This window comes from Manacus vitellinus, unplaced genomic scaffold, assembly GCF_001715985.3.
Source record: "Manacus vitellinus isolate BGI_N305 unplaced genomic scaffold, ASM171598v3 scaffold_10_pilon, whole genome shotgun sequence".
Taxonomy (NCBI): Eukaryota; Metazoa; Chordata; class Aves; order Passeriformes; family Pipridae; genus Manacus; species Manacus vitellinus.
The window spans coordinates 8,646,755-8,658,814 of NW_021938838.1; the positions used below are offsets into that span (position 1 = coordinate 8,646,755).

Consider the following 12,060-nt stretch of genomic DNA (forward strand, 5'->3'; position numbering starts at 1 on the left):
GGTGTGGAGTCTGTAGGGACACCCCAGAACTGGAAGGAGAAGGGGATGGTGATTCAGCAGCTACTACCCAGAGGGGACCACGCACTAGGGATTTGGAATAAATGCAGCCTCTGCCAAATTTCCAGTTCCTTTGGATATGGGAACAAAAATTTGTTGTAGACTTGATCACAGAATCCCAGACTGGTTTGGGTTGGGAGGTACCTCAAAGCGCATCTGGTCCCACCCCCACAGGCACGGACACTTTCCACTATCCCAGGGTGCTCCAAACCCTGTCCAACCTGGCCTTGGACACTTCCAGGGATGGGGCAGCCACAGCTTCTCTGGGCAACCTGTGCCAGGGCCTCATCACTCTCATAGGGAAGATTTTTTTCCTAATATTATCTTAATATTCCTAAAGAATATTTTTCTAATATTTTTGATGCTGTTGACTTCTGTTTTTGAGATGGTTGAGAGTGGTATCCTGAGTGCTGGGAGCTGGAAATAGAGTGGAAAGAAACGGTAGCAAAATTTCAAAGGGTTTTTATCACAGCTTAAGGTAACAGCAAACACTTTGTGGCATCTGCAGGGCAATGTACAAAGGTTGAGCTGAAGACACTTCATTGAAATGCACGTGTTCCAGCTTGTTGGTTCTGCTGGTCTAGATTAAACTCTTGATTTCCCTCTGGGTATGTGTGGTTGAAGCCTGTCTGTGGTGGAGTCACAGCATGTGGTGACAGAGCTGCCTCCTGAGGGGTGGAGGTGCAGCAGGCAGGAGGGAGGGATCACCTGGCACCTGGAGTCTGTGCCTTGCTGTGCAGCTCTCAGTATTTATTTATAACGTTGGACACAATCTCGTTTGTTCTTTTGGCACTGAGTGCCACATCCAGTCGTTCCTCGGGCACCTCCAGGGATGGGGACTCCACCACCTCCCTGGGCAGTCCCCTGGAAGAAATTCCTCCTGATGTCCAACCTGAACCTCCCCTGGCACAGCTTGAGGGCATTTCCCCTTGCCCTGTTCCTTGTTCCCTGGGAGCAGAGCCCGACCCCCACCTGGCTCCACCCTCCTGTCAGGGAGTTGGAAAGAGTGAGAAGGTCCCCCCTGAGCCTTCTTTTCTCTGGGCATGGCAGTTTGGTGGGATAGGATGTGCCAGGTGGAAGCAGGACAGTTTGGTGGGAGGGGGTTGTGGGTGCACGACAGTTAAGTAAATTCAGGGGAAGACCTGGCAAACATGTGGAAAAGCAATTCACTTCAAAACGCTGGTTTAGGAAGAGCCAGCACGAGCTGGAGGTCGAGACAGCAGTTGAAGGAGCTGCATATCTTGTCTTACACTGGGCTCTGTGCTGTGATTCAGAGCATGGACGCTGCAAGGAGGTCACAGTCTTCACCTCAGTGTTCTCTGTGTAAAATGGAGCCTGGGACCTGCTCCCTGGGACACCCCAGGAATTTAAATGGGCCCAGAAAAACACTTAAGCCCCACAGCAAACCAGGTTTAGGAGTGCCCTGAGTGTTACCTCGAGATGGTGTTTCACCTTGAGATGATATTTCACTTTGCCCTTTCCAGGCCCTTTACCCCATTTGTGTTCTTCTGACATGAAAGGACCTACTTGGACGGGGGAAAGGGAGAAGAATAAGGGCACTGTTGCTGTGCCAGCGTGGCTGACACAACGCTGGGCTGTGCACACCCCTCACTGGCACAGGGGAACTGCAAACGCAGATCAAGGCCTAATTTATTGGCAAAAATCCTCTTTATATCTGTTACCCACTGGAGTGCTGGGAACAATGTGCAGCTGATGGGGACCAGGAGTGTTTGTGTCGTTTGGAAGTTACAGCTCTGTGATGAGCTGCTGCTGTAGAGCTCTGTGTGGTGTCACGTGTCCCCTCGGCCCTGTGTGCTCACTGCAGCAGTGTCTGATGGGTGCCTGTCCTGGCCTTTGCTCACGGATTATTTGGCCAGGATTGCTGAGCCCACTGGTGTGTTACCTGGGGGGATTGTGCAATCCTGAAGAAGCCTCACAGCTAAAGGATCAAAATTTGCTTTGTGATTCTTGCAAGCTTAAGTCCAGCAGGTCAGCCAACCCTAAATCTGTGTGCTGCTGGAAGTGTAGACCAGTTTAAACTTCCAGTTCACTTTAATTACTGTGTAGTAGGAATAACAATCAAGACATTTATCACATAGCACAATTTACTGAATTATAAGCACGTGAGAAATGCAGAGATGGCAACTGAAATGTCACGTGTTTCTGAGAGATGCAACCTCCTCCTGTACTTCAGAGAGCCTGTGAGTGCCTGAAATGAAATAGGATTATTTAAAATCTGAGAGAGCCTTGTGGAGATACGTTTTCTCCTAAATCTGAGTAACTTGGACTACCAGGATATGCATTGTTACTCCTGGTTGCAGTGGTCTAGAAAAACAAGGAGAGGCTGGGTGCTCAGGGGGGTGAGGGGTGAATGAGGGGTGGAGGGAGGCAGCTCTGCCTCTGCAGGTGCCCTGAGGTCTGTAGTGCTCACACTTACACCTTCACCACACTGATATTAAAATCTGGGCTTTTAACTCGTGCACAATCTGTAGTAGGCTTACTTTCAATTGTGGTAGGGGACATGGTTTATCTCCATTTTTACACAAGACTAGAAGAGTTTGGGGATCCATGCTTCTCCAGGAAACCCCTCTGTGTGTTATCTGAGACCACAAGACACAGCAGCCTCCAGCTGTGTGTCTCAGCACATGCTGCGGCTCCTGATCCCCATGATAAGTGTGAGCAGGAATCTATTTCCAGTTTCCAAGTGGAAGGAGCCTGGGCTGTGATGCCTCTCACTCAGATCAGTCAATTGGTCTCAGGTATGATGTTCCTCAAGAGAAGGAAATACTCTGCTCCTGACAGCTTGCTCCTGAAGTTCCACAGTTCCACAGTTCTCTCTCTCCAGGCAGGTGGGGAGGCACAGTTCAGGTGGGCTCTGTGCTGGGAAGAGCTGGAGGTGAGTGTTATCATTGCAATGAATGGAGAGAGGAGGGAAGGGGCAGATGGCTTCTCACACCGAAGAGGCAGCAGGTTTTTAGGTTCTTATCCCCTTACTGGCCCAGCTATATCTGAAAATATTGAAAAAAAAATATTGAAACCAACATTGGATGGGGCTTGGAGCAGCCTGGTCTAGCAGAAAGTGTCCTTGCCCATGGCAGGGGGTGGAACGGGATGAGCTTTAAGGTCCCTTCCAACCCAAACCAATGATTCTGTAACTCGTTTCTTGGTCTTTCTGCATTTTCCTCCCACGTTCTCTGGTGTATCCAAAGCCAGGACTCTGAGGGAGGAGGAGGAAGAACACCAGGGGTTTGCTCGTGCTGACTTGTTCCAGCTTTGCAGAGATGTTTTTTGGGAAACCTGTTCCATGCCTTTCAACAAGCTATGAAGGATGTGTGGCTGAAAAACACCATTTGTCCAGGTGGCTGCTCGCCCTTGATTCTTGCTTGTATGGTGGTGGCACATTATTATTGCACAGGAATAAATATTCTTCTTGGCTTATCCTAGTGTCAGGAAGAGTGGGCACGAGGAATAAAAGCTGCATCCTCCCTCAACTTGGTGATCTTGTGTCTTACCTGACACAGTGATCTAATTAGCCCTGAGGCTTAGTGCTGCTGCTGAGCTCATTTGTGTCTGCAGCAGGTCTGTATCAGCAGTTCCCAGCCAGACAGGGCCTTGGAGTGTGTGGAGAGATGACTCCAGGCTCTCTCCTTGTGCAGGAGGTTTGGGGTGTGCTCTCACTCTCCCGGTTTGCTTTTGGCTCTTTCTTTCCAGAAACTGACATTTTCCAGCCATTGTTTCCTCTGGAAGTACTTTTTTTTTTTTTTTTCTTCTTTCATAGTTTGCAACACTCTCAGTTTCCATGTTTTCCTGCAGGAGCTGTAGCTTTGGGAAGTTTTGTGGCAGAGTCAATGACTTCCTGTACAAATAGTCTGGGTTTACATTTGCTCGGGTAGGACAAGGTAGGAATTGTGTAGTTGAAGCAATGCTGTCTGGAGGGAGAAATAGGAGATGCCAACGTGCTTTGAAGGTCTTTTTCTTTCAGGCTTGGAGACTGCAGCAAAGGACAGAGGTGCATGAATAAATAATTGTTTTTCTTACCTGTGGATTTAGCACATGCACAGAAAGACTTCAGAGCCAAAGATGTAAAGAGGAGTGAACTTTACTGTTCTCCTCTCTTGAACTTTATCCTTCCTCTTGTCTCTTGTCTGTGCATAGACTGGATGTTACTGAAAGCCAAGATCTACTTCATGTTCTCTGTTCCTGCAGAGTTTTATCTGCCCTTTTAGTGTGGATGATTGGGAAAGGAAGTTTGTCTGCTTAAAATTCAGTTTTGATATTTTCCCATCTGAAAGACGAGATTTCTGGTGAGGCATCCCTAAGGGGTTCTCCTGAAAGGCTTAAATGAATGGGCAGCTTTTCATCCCCTGGTTTCTGTGGATCTTAGGTGGAAATCAGACAGTTGTTCTGAGCACTGTGCACAGACAACATCCAGCAGTCCTGATCTGACTCCTCTGGGATCAAGCGAGACGGAGGGTTGGTGTGGGAGAAGTGGCAGGAAGAGCTGCAGGCAGGCACAGGGAATGAGCCGTGGGGCCTCACTTGGTTTCCCAGCTAAGGCCACCTGATGTGTGCCTGCTAATAAACTGTGTCCCCCCACTGCAGACTTTGCCCTTTGTGGCTCCCGAGAAGGCTCCACGTTGATTCTTTGACATACCGGGGCAGTGAAGGGATTTATTCCAAATGAAGAGCTCTGATATGAAGATGGCAGGATTGGCTCCAGCAGCTCCCCAGAGTAAACAACGGGGCTGGTTTGTGTCCATGCTGTGTTTGGTATGAGGTGGGATAGCCAGGTGGGAATATCCATACTTCTGGGAGCAAAACCAGATGAGCTGGAGGAAGAGGTGCAATGGCAACTGTTCTATGTCTGTGGGAAGGAGAAGGATGTTATAGAGAGAAACAGGTGTGTTGGTCCTTTGATCTGAAGAATAGTCCAACATCTCTTCTCCAGTTTGGGGCTTGTTCCCTGATACTCTGGAAAACTGGGTTAGTCCCTGTGCGTGCCCTGGGACATGTGACCCCTGTGTTGGTGTAGCTGGATTAGCTGGTAGCTCACACAGAACTGTTTGTTCACACTCAGGCTGTAAAGGGATTGTCCCTTTGCTGAGTCTATGGTTAGTGCTCCCCATTGCCAGGCTGTTTCTGGAACTGTGGCATTGACAGTGCTAGAGGAGAGCCCAACCCATCACAGGAAACAGAAGTGCACCCAGGTTTGTGTCAGTTTGTCCTGCTTGGTCTGAGTCAACTGTGACCAGCTGCCATGCACACAGTGGAGTGTCTCTGGGGAGCTCTCTGTGGATTTGACTGTTGTCATTCTGGATCTCTGAAACCAGTGTATGATGTCAAACAGTATTATTTTCGTGATACTTCATTATTTCCTCTCCCCATGTCATTGGGTGGTTGCACACTGGATCAAGTTCATTATTTTTGGGGCTGCACCAGAGTTGTGATTTCTCCTCTGCTTCTCTGTATTCCTCATTGCTCAGCTGTGTGCAGAGAGAGGCCGTCAGCCAAACACTGTCATTTTTGTACGACCCGAAGAAATAGAATATCCTTTTCCTCCACTGGTGCCTGAATTCCTGAGGAGGCATTGGGGCAGTTAAATCTTTGGCAGGTTTTATTGATGGTGTTGGTTTGCAGCGTCCGTGATGAACAGAACAGGCTGGGAGGAAGGCTGCTGACACTCGCGGTGCCTTTCTGCATCCAGCCCTTGGCTCATCTGGAGTCTTCTCTTCCAGCATCCAGGTGGAGAAGAGGTGTTGCTGGAACAGGCTGGCAGAGATGCCACAGAAAGCTTTGAAGATGTGGGGCATTCCACGGATGCCAGGGAAATGCTCAAGCAGTACTACATCGGGGAGGTGCACCCGGTAAGGCCCAGCTGGTGTTAGGGGTGACTCTAGGGAAATAAGTCAGTAGTTAAGGGATTTAGTCAGTCTACAATTTCTTTTTGGGGAAATAAAACTAAATTAGTCTTTCCCTTCCACCATTCATAACAGATTTCTCACTTCAGTTAAATCAGGGGCACTTCAGCTGATCTCATGGGTTCCCTCCATAGCCGGTGGGACCACAACTCCCCTTTGCCTTGTAATTCTGAGCTCAGGAAGGTGAGAGATCTCAGGGGCACAAACACCTCCTTCCTGCCTGCCTTTGGGTACTGAAGGACGGCCTCCTTTGAAAACTGAGCCCAGGCAATTACCTGGTGCTAAGGACTGTGTACAGAACAATTCCTTCATAAAGGCTGCAGCTTCCCCTTGAAGTCCGGGCTTATCTTTATCTTTTTTTTCCCCCTGACAGCAGGATCGTAAAAACGAAGGTTCCAAGGTAAGCTCTCAGTGTTTCAGTTTTCTGCTTTAATTTAGTGTCACATGCCTTTGGGGGGGGGGGGTTGCCCCTTTTTTTCCCCTGTGGAGCCTGTGGCTTTATGTTTACACAAACTACAGTCATGACTAAATCTCCCAAGCAAATTCTACCTTTGTTTTTGTTCTGAAGCTCAGCGGGCACCTCAGTGTGAAATTGGAAGTGGGTTTTTGTGCCCTTTCTCTGCTGGCAGCGGCGATGTTGTTTCCACACCTTGAGCCACAGACCATTTTTTGCATTTCTTGCTGTGCCCTGACCACGAAACTGTTGGTTCTCTTGTTGTTCCCTTCAAGCCAGGAGCCAGGCACGGCTGGCAAACAGGAATTCTCTGTTAACTGCCCTGGGGATCAGTGGTGTTGCTTAACACTCAGGTACTCCTGGATTAGAACAGGGCACAGCATTGCAAAACTGCCTTTGGAAGGGATGGGGAGAGGGAAAAGGCAATAAATAGAATCCCAGCTGGGAGGTAAACATGTGCCTCACAGCTGCCTGGGTTGGGAGGCCTGGACAGGGCTCAGCTCTGCCTTCAGCGAGGCTTTCAGGAGATGTTGCTTCAAGCAGGGCCACTTGCAGAGCAGCAGGAATCCAGAAGGGAACTGTCAGCAGGGAAATCAAGAATAACTCCGGCTGTGTAAAGGCTTAGTTATAACATGGGGCTGTGTGATCATGCACATATTCACCTTAAAATTGATTGTTTGGTTCAACTCCAATTCATAAACAGAATCACACACCAGAATTGTGCACAGAGGTCAGTGATGATCCCAGTAGCTCCCTTAGATCTGAGTTAAATGTTTTTTTCAAGTATTTTTCACTTCTGAGAAGTAATTGTAGCACATTATGCACAGCTGAGAGCTCTCCAGCAGGCAAAATCTACTTTAAAAGCAGGTCCCAGTGTAATTTAAAGATGGCAGCAAGAAATAGCATCAGTAATGTACAAATAAATAGGGGAGAAGCACAAAAATCCCCCAAAACTGTGATGTAATGAGCAAGGCCTTGTTTTGGGAGGGGTGGAATCTCCAATGTGGAGTTGGTGACTGAATGAGAGGAGTTGGATTGATGGAAAGAATGTGGAGATGAAGACAACAGCAAACATCCCCAAAAACATCCACACCGGTGACAAAGGGTGTTTGGGAGGGCAGGGTTATTTTTCCTCTGTATTTGTAAGCTTGTGTTCAGGCTTGTCTTTTCAGCACATGTTTAACATTTCTTTTTTTCCCTGCTAACTCCCTCTTTCCTCCTCCAGAAACCAAGTATGACATCCTCAGGCCAAACAAGGTATAGTATCTCCTCAAAATAAGAGTAAGAATTGGAGGGGTTGGGACTCTGTTTGTAGAACTGCATATTAACTCCAAGGAGCAGGAAAAATCCCTGGGGATGTACTGTAGTATCCTTCTGGCAAGCAGATACTCCAAAATAAGTTGCCAAAGGAACAGCTGCTGGGGGTGCAGCTCCCTTGTGGGATGTGTCCCCTGCTCCATGCTGGGCAGAACCAGCATCCTGGTGTTTGGAATTCTCTGCCCCATGTGTTGGTGTTGCAGGGCTGTGGCATTCCTGTAACCACAGGGGTTATTTGGGTGGTCGCTGTGAGCCATGGGGTGACACAACACAGTGATGTGTGGTTTTTTGGAGGATTTTACTGTGACCAGACCCATTGAGTTGAAAATCCTTAAAACCAGCACAGGTCTTTTGCAGCTGATGCAGAAGTTTTGTTCAGGAGGGTGCTGAGGGTGAGCCCTTGGCCCCTGGTGTCAGAGCGAGGCAGATTTATTGTGGCACAGCCATCCTTGAGTCAGCTCCACTGTTTGTACAACACAAATTACAGCCTGACTTATTTAAGGAAAATAAAACCCAAACCAACAACAAAAAGCCCAAATTGCTCTTTGTATGTGCCAAGCTAGAAACTTGAGCCATCCAGCTGCTGTTTTCCAAGGCACAAGGCCACGCCTGGGCCTCTCACGGGGGCTGCAGAGCCTGTGCACAGGAACAGTGGGACCTGGTCAGCCTCTGGCCATGGCTGGGGGGTCACCCTGTGGGATATAGCTCCCAGGGGTTCCCTGGTGTGTAACAAGGAATGAATTATTAACTGGATGCTTTCTTCTGGTTTATGTGGTGTGTATGTTTTGGTTTGTTTCGTTTTCTCTCCCCCTAGTTTCTGGTCGACGTGGCTAATCCCGATCTTCGGAGCGCTGGTCTTAGGTTTAATGTATCGCTATTACATGGTGGATGGGAAAAGCTCCTGAGCTGGCCTTGCTGGGACCTCAGACAGCCTGAAAAGAGGGAGTGAGAGAGAGTCTGTGTGTGCAACACGCGGAGTTCTGCTGCCCTTAACCTACCTGCCTGCCTTTTAGCTCTGAGTCTGTCAAGTGATGTTGATATCCATGGGACCAACCTAATTCCAAACTCTGTCCTAAATCTAGGACCCACAGACCTGTCGTACTTTCCTCTTGCAGTGGCAGGGAAAGAGGAACTTCCCGGTGTTCCCTGATGTTGGTGTGATCTCCCTTGTGCACACTCTCTCTCTCTCTCGCTCTCTGACGTAACCCCCAGACAACCTTTTTCTCTCAATGCCTTTTCGTTAAGCCAGACACCGTGAAAGAGCTGCCCTGGGCCTGTGGCTCTGCCTCAGCCCTTCACCCAGTCAGCAATCATCTGTCAGTTGTCTCCAGCCCTTGCCAGGAAAGATGTCCGGAGCTTTGGTTCCGTGGGAAGGTTCCCAGTGTGTGCAGGCAACACTAACTGGAGCAGCAGGGAATTGTTTGCTTGGCCACCTCTTTCTGTATGTGTCTGTTTTTAACGGTTAAACAAATATATGGATTTTAAAAGTGATTCTGTTCATTTTGTAATATTTGTACTTGTCCCTTTGGAATGTATATCCTGTGAACAGCTCACATTGAATCCTCGTTGGTTTTGGCGCTTTTGTGCTGTGTGTGGCAGAGCCAGGAATGGGAACTGACATGTGGCTTCTGGAAATGCAGATTCTTCTTTCTCCCTGAGGTCTTGATCTGACACATGTACTGGAAAGAAAAATCCTTCTTACGTACTGTGAATGTGCACCAGATGGGGGGAAACAAATAAATCTGGTCTCTTCTCCTGAAATGAAAAGGGAAAAGCTACGCATTTGGGATTTGTGGATAATGTTGGTTTTGTCTCAGGACAGAGGAGGATATTTCCCTCTTCCCCTGATTTCATGTGTTGTGCAGTTGTCCTCGCAGCACAGACAATGCAGGTTTGCTTCCTGTGCTGGGGCGGGAATCTTTCCAGGTCCTCCAGCACATTGGTCTGTGCCTTTGGGATCTGCTAAACAAACTGGTATCCTGGTGCCTGCTGCCCTTTGGCAGGGCTGTGACAGTGACACTGCCTCCCAATCCAAACCTTCAACTCAGCTAGTCATCTGGAATTCTCTCAAAACGGGCAGCAATACATCAGGTCCTGCTGTTAAAACCTCCTGTGAGTTGTGGGTTTTCTTCTCTCTTGCATGAAACTACTGTGTTCCCCAGAAGGTCACGTAGAAGAAATTCTTGGATGTGGAATTACGTTCTGCTTTTTAAAATGAAGGCCAAGGAACTAGGAGTGAGAGCCCTGCCGGGGCTGCCTCATGCCCCCTCCTCCCTCCATGGGTGTGGGCCTGGCACCGCAGCAGCATCCCGGGTTTTGGCACTCCTGGTTTTACCAGGTGCAGAAGTCCCCATAGAGGTCTGTCTTCCCACAGGATTTTTTTCACTCCCACTGACGGTTTTGTCTCTTACAGGGGAATTTCCAGGGAAACCTGGAGTTCCCAGAAGAAGGAGCTCTTGGATATCTCCTGCAGCTCCAGCTGTCCCTGCTCCTGCCTGGCTGCTTTGGGGGTTGAGTTTCTGTTTATTCTCTCCTGACATGAGTGTGGCAGAAGAGTGTAAATCTGAGCCAAGGAAAATCCCCTAGGAATTTCTCATTAGCTGTATTTTACAGGATAGAGATGCCAGGCCACACAGCCATAGGTTAACATCGGTCTTAAAACAGATCAGGCACTGTAAGGGTGTGGAAAATAGATCGTATCAAACTTTATCAGAGGCTTTTTGATCTTGAGGACAGTGGTCCTACAAAGCCACTGGTTAAAGCCCGAGCAGTTCAAACTGGGAAGAGGTGCTTTCTCGTGTTAATCACAAAATCATGATCCATGAACACAAGTTGGGGGGGATTTAGAGTGAGTTCTGTATCAGGGGAAGGTTTTGAAGCTGGAAGGCACATGTTGGCCAAAGCATCACCCTGCTGAGTCGGAGTCACTCAAGGCGGTGTAGGGCTTCACAATGGTCAGCTGGTTGGATCCAGGACTGTTGGGTTTGCCTGAGGAACAGGGATGGTGTGATGGTGCAAACGTGTCTGTTTTCTCCGTAGGCACTTTTACCTGGATTTTGATTTTTATTTTTTTTAATACTGTTTTCCTGGCACTCTCTAGATTTAGTTCCATTTTGGCTGCTCTAAATAACTTCTTGCCATCATCATTCCCTCTGCTCCTGAGGAAGCTGCCTGTCAGTCCCATATGTTATGGAGCCAGTTTTTCCTTTTAATGGATTAACTGCCCGGGGGAGACCCTCAGTCTTGTTCCAGTGCATCCTAGGAGCTGGTAGGATCCTTGTGCCCTGCCTTGTGGAACCCCAAGTAGTCTCTGCTGGCTCCTCAAAGACCTCAGGGTGCTCGAGATGCATTTACAGAAGCCACATCAAAGTGTTCCCACTTCTCCATTAATGACAGAGGGTTGATTGTCTGGGATGGAAGGGGGCTGGTGTGAGCCTGGTGTCCTGGTAAACACTCCTCATTCCATTCTTCTGGCTGGCTCAAGGAGGGTCCCACAGGTGTGAAACCGCTCAGACAACAATGGGGGCATTAACAAAACTTGTTTACTTGTTTTGTTTAAGGATTAAAGCAGACAATTCCAAAGCTCTGTCCTTACGCTGACCCCGCACAGCCCATGTTTGCTGGCAGGTTCCCGCACAATGCCGGTGCTGGCTCGGCTTCCACCCCACAGAAACCTCTGGGGGTGAAATCCAAGCTGGGCCGTGCTTTGCTTCCTTCAGGTGCTGCAGAGGAGAAGTTGAGTGAAGAGCTGGAAACATGAGCCTGGAGGCAGGTCCCACGGTTAATGTGAGCGTGGTGGGGCTGCCCGGTAGCACCAGCAGAGCTGTGCTGGCCTCTTCCCCTCTGCACCACCCCAGATGCCTTGACAAAGCAGAATGTAACTGTTAATTGGGCTCATGGTTTGTTGAAGGAGCGCTGGGAGGTCTGAGGGTGTTCCTGGGGGCTGTGATGCTTTGTTCTGAGACAGGAGCACCCACAAAAATGCCATTTCTTGTACCTGGAGATTGTGTGCCCAGCAAGAGGTGCCGGGCTGTGTTTGCTATGCTCAATAAAGGTGTACAACAACCAGGTGCAGGATTCTGTCTTCCAACAGGCGCAGAACATTTGGTTTCTCCATTGCTGTTGCCCTGTGGTGTGTAACCCTCGTGTTACAAGGCTTGGATGTTCAGTGTTTGTAGGCTCTGGTAGACACAGGATTTGCCAGGAGTTGGTGCTGAGCCTGTGCCAAGGATGGTCTGCAGCATGTGGGGCTGAGCCACATGGTGGTCCCTGCAGGGTGTTGGGGAAGCATCAGTTTGGGGCTAAGCACTGTGC

At 48.9% G+C, this 12,060-nt stretch overlaps 1 protein-coding gene across 1 annotated transcript in view; it reads left to right on the plus strand.

Annotated features, from left to right (window-relative positions):
• Positions 1–11,814, plus strand: part of LOC103761040 (cytochrome b5 type B) — a 14,666-nt gene extending 2,852 nt beyond the window's left edge. Inside the window, exons 2-5 of the mRNA XM_029965546.1 lie at positions 5,793–5,921; positions 6,349–6,375; positions 7,655–7,686; positions 8,561–11,814. Of these exons, the coding sequence (XP_029821406.1) occupies positions 5,793–5,921; positions 6,349–6,375; positions 7,655–7,686; positions 8,561–8,651 (279 nt within the window). The 3' untranslated portion in view covers positions 8,652–11,814. The remainder of the gene's footprint in view (positions 1–5,792; positions 5,922–6,348; positions 6,376–7,654; positions 7,687–8,560) is intronic.
• The last annotated feature ends 246 nt before the right edge of the window (positions 11,815–12,060 follow it).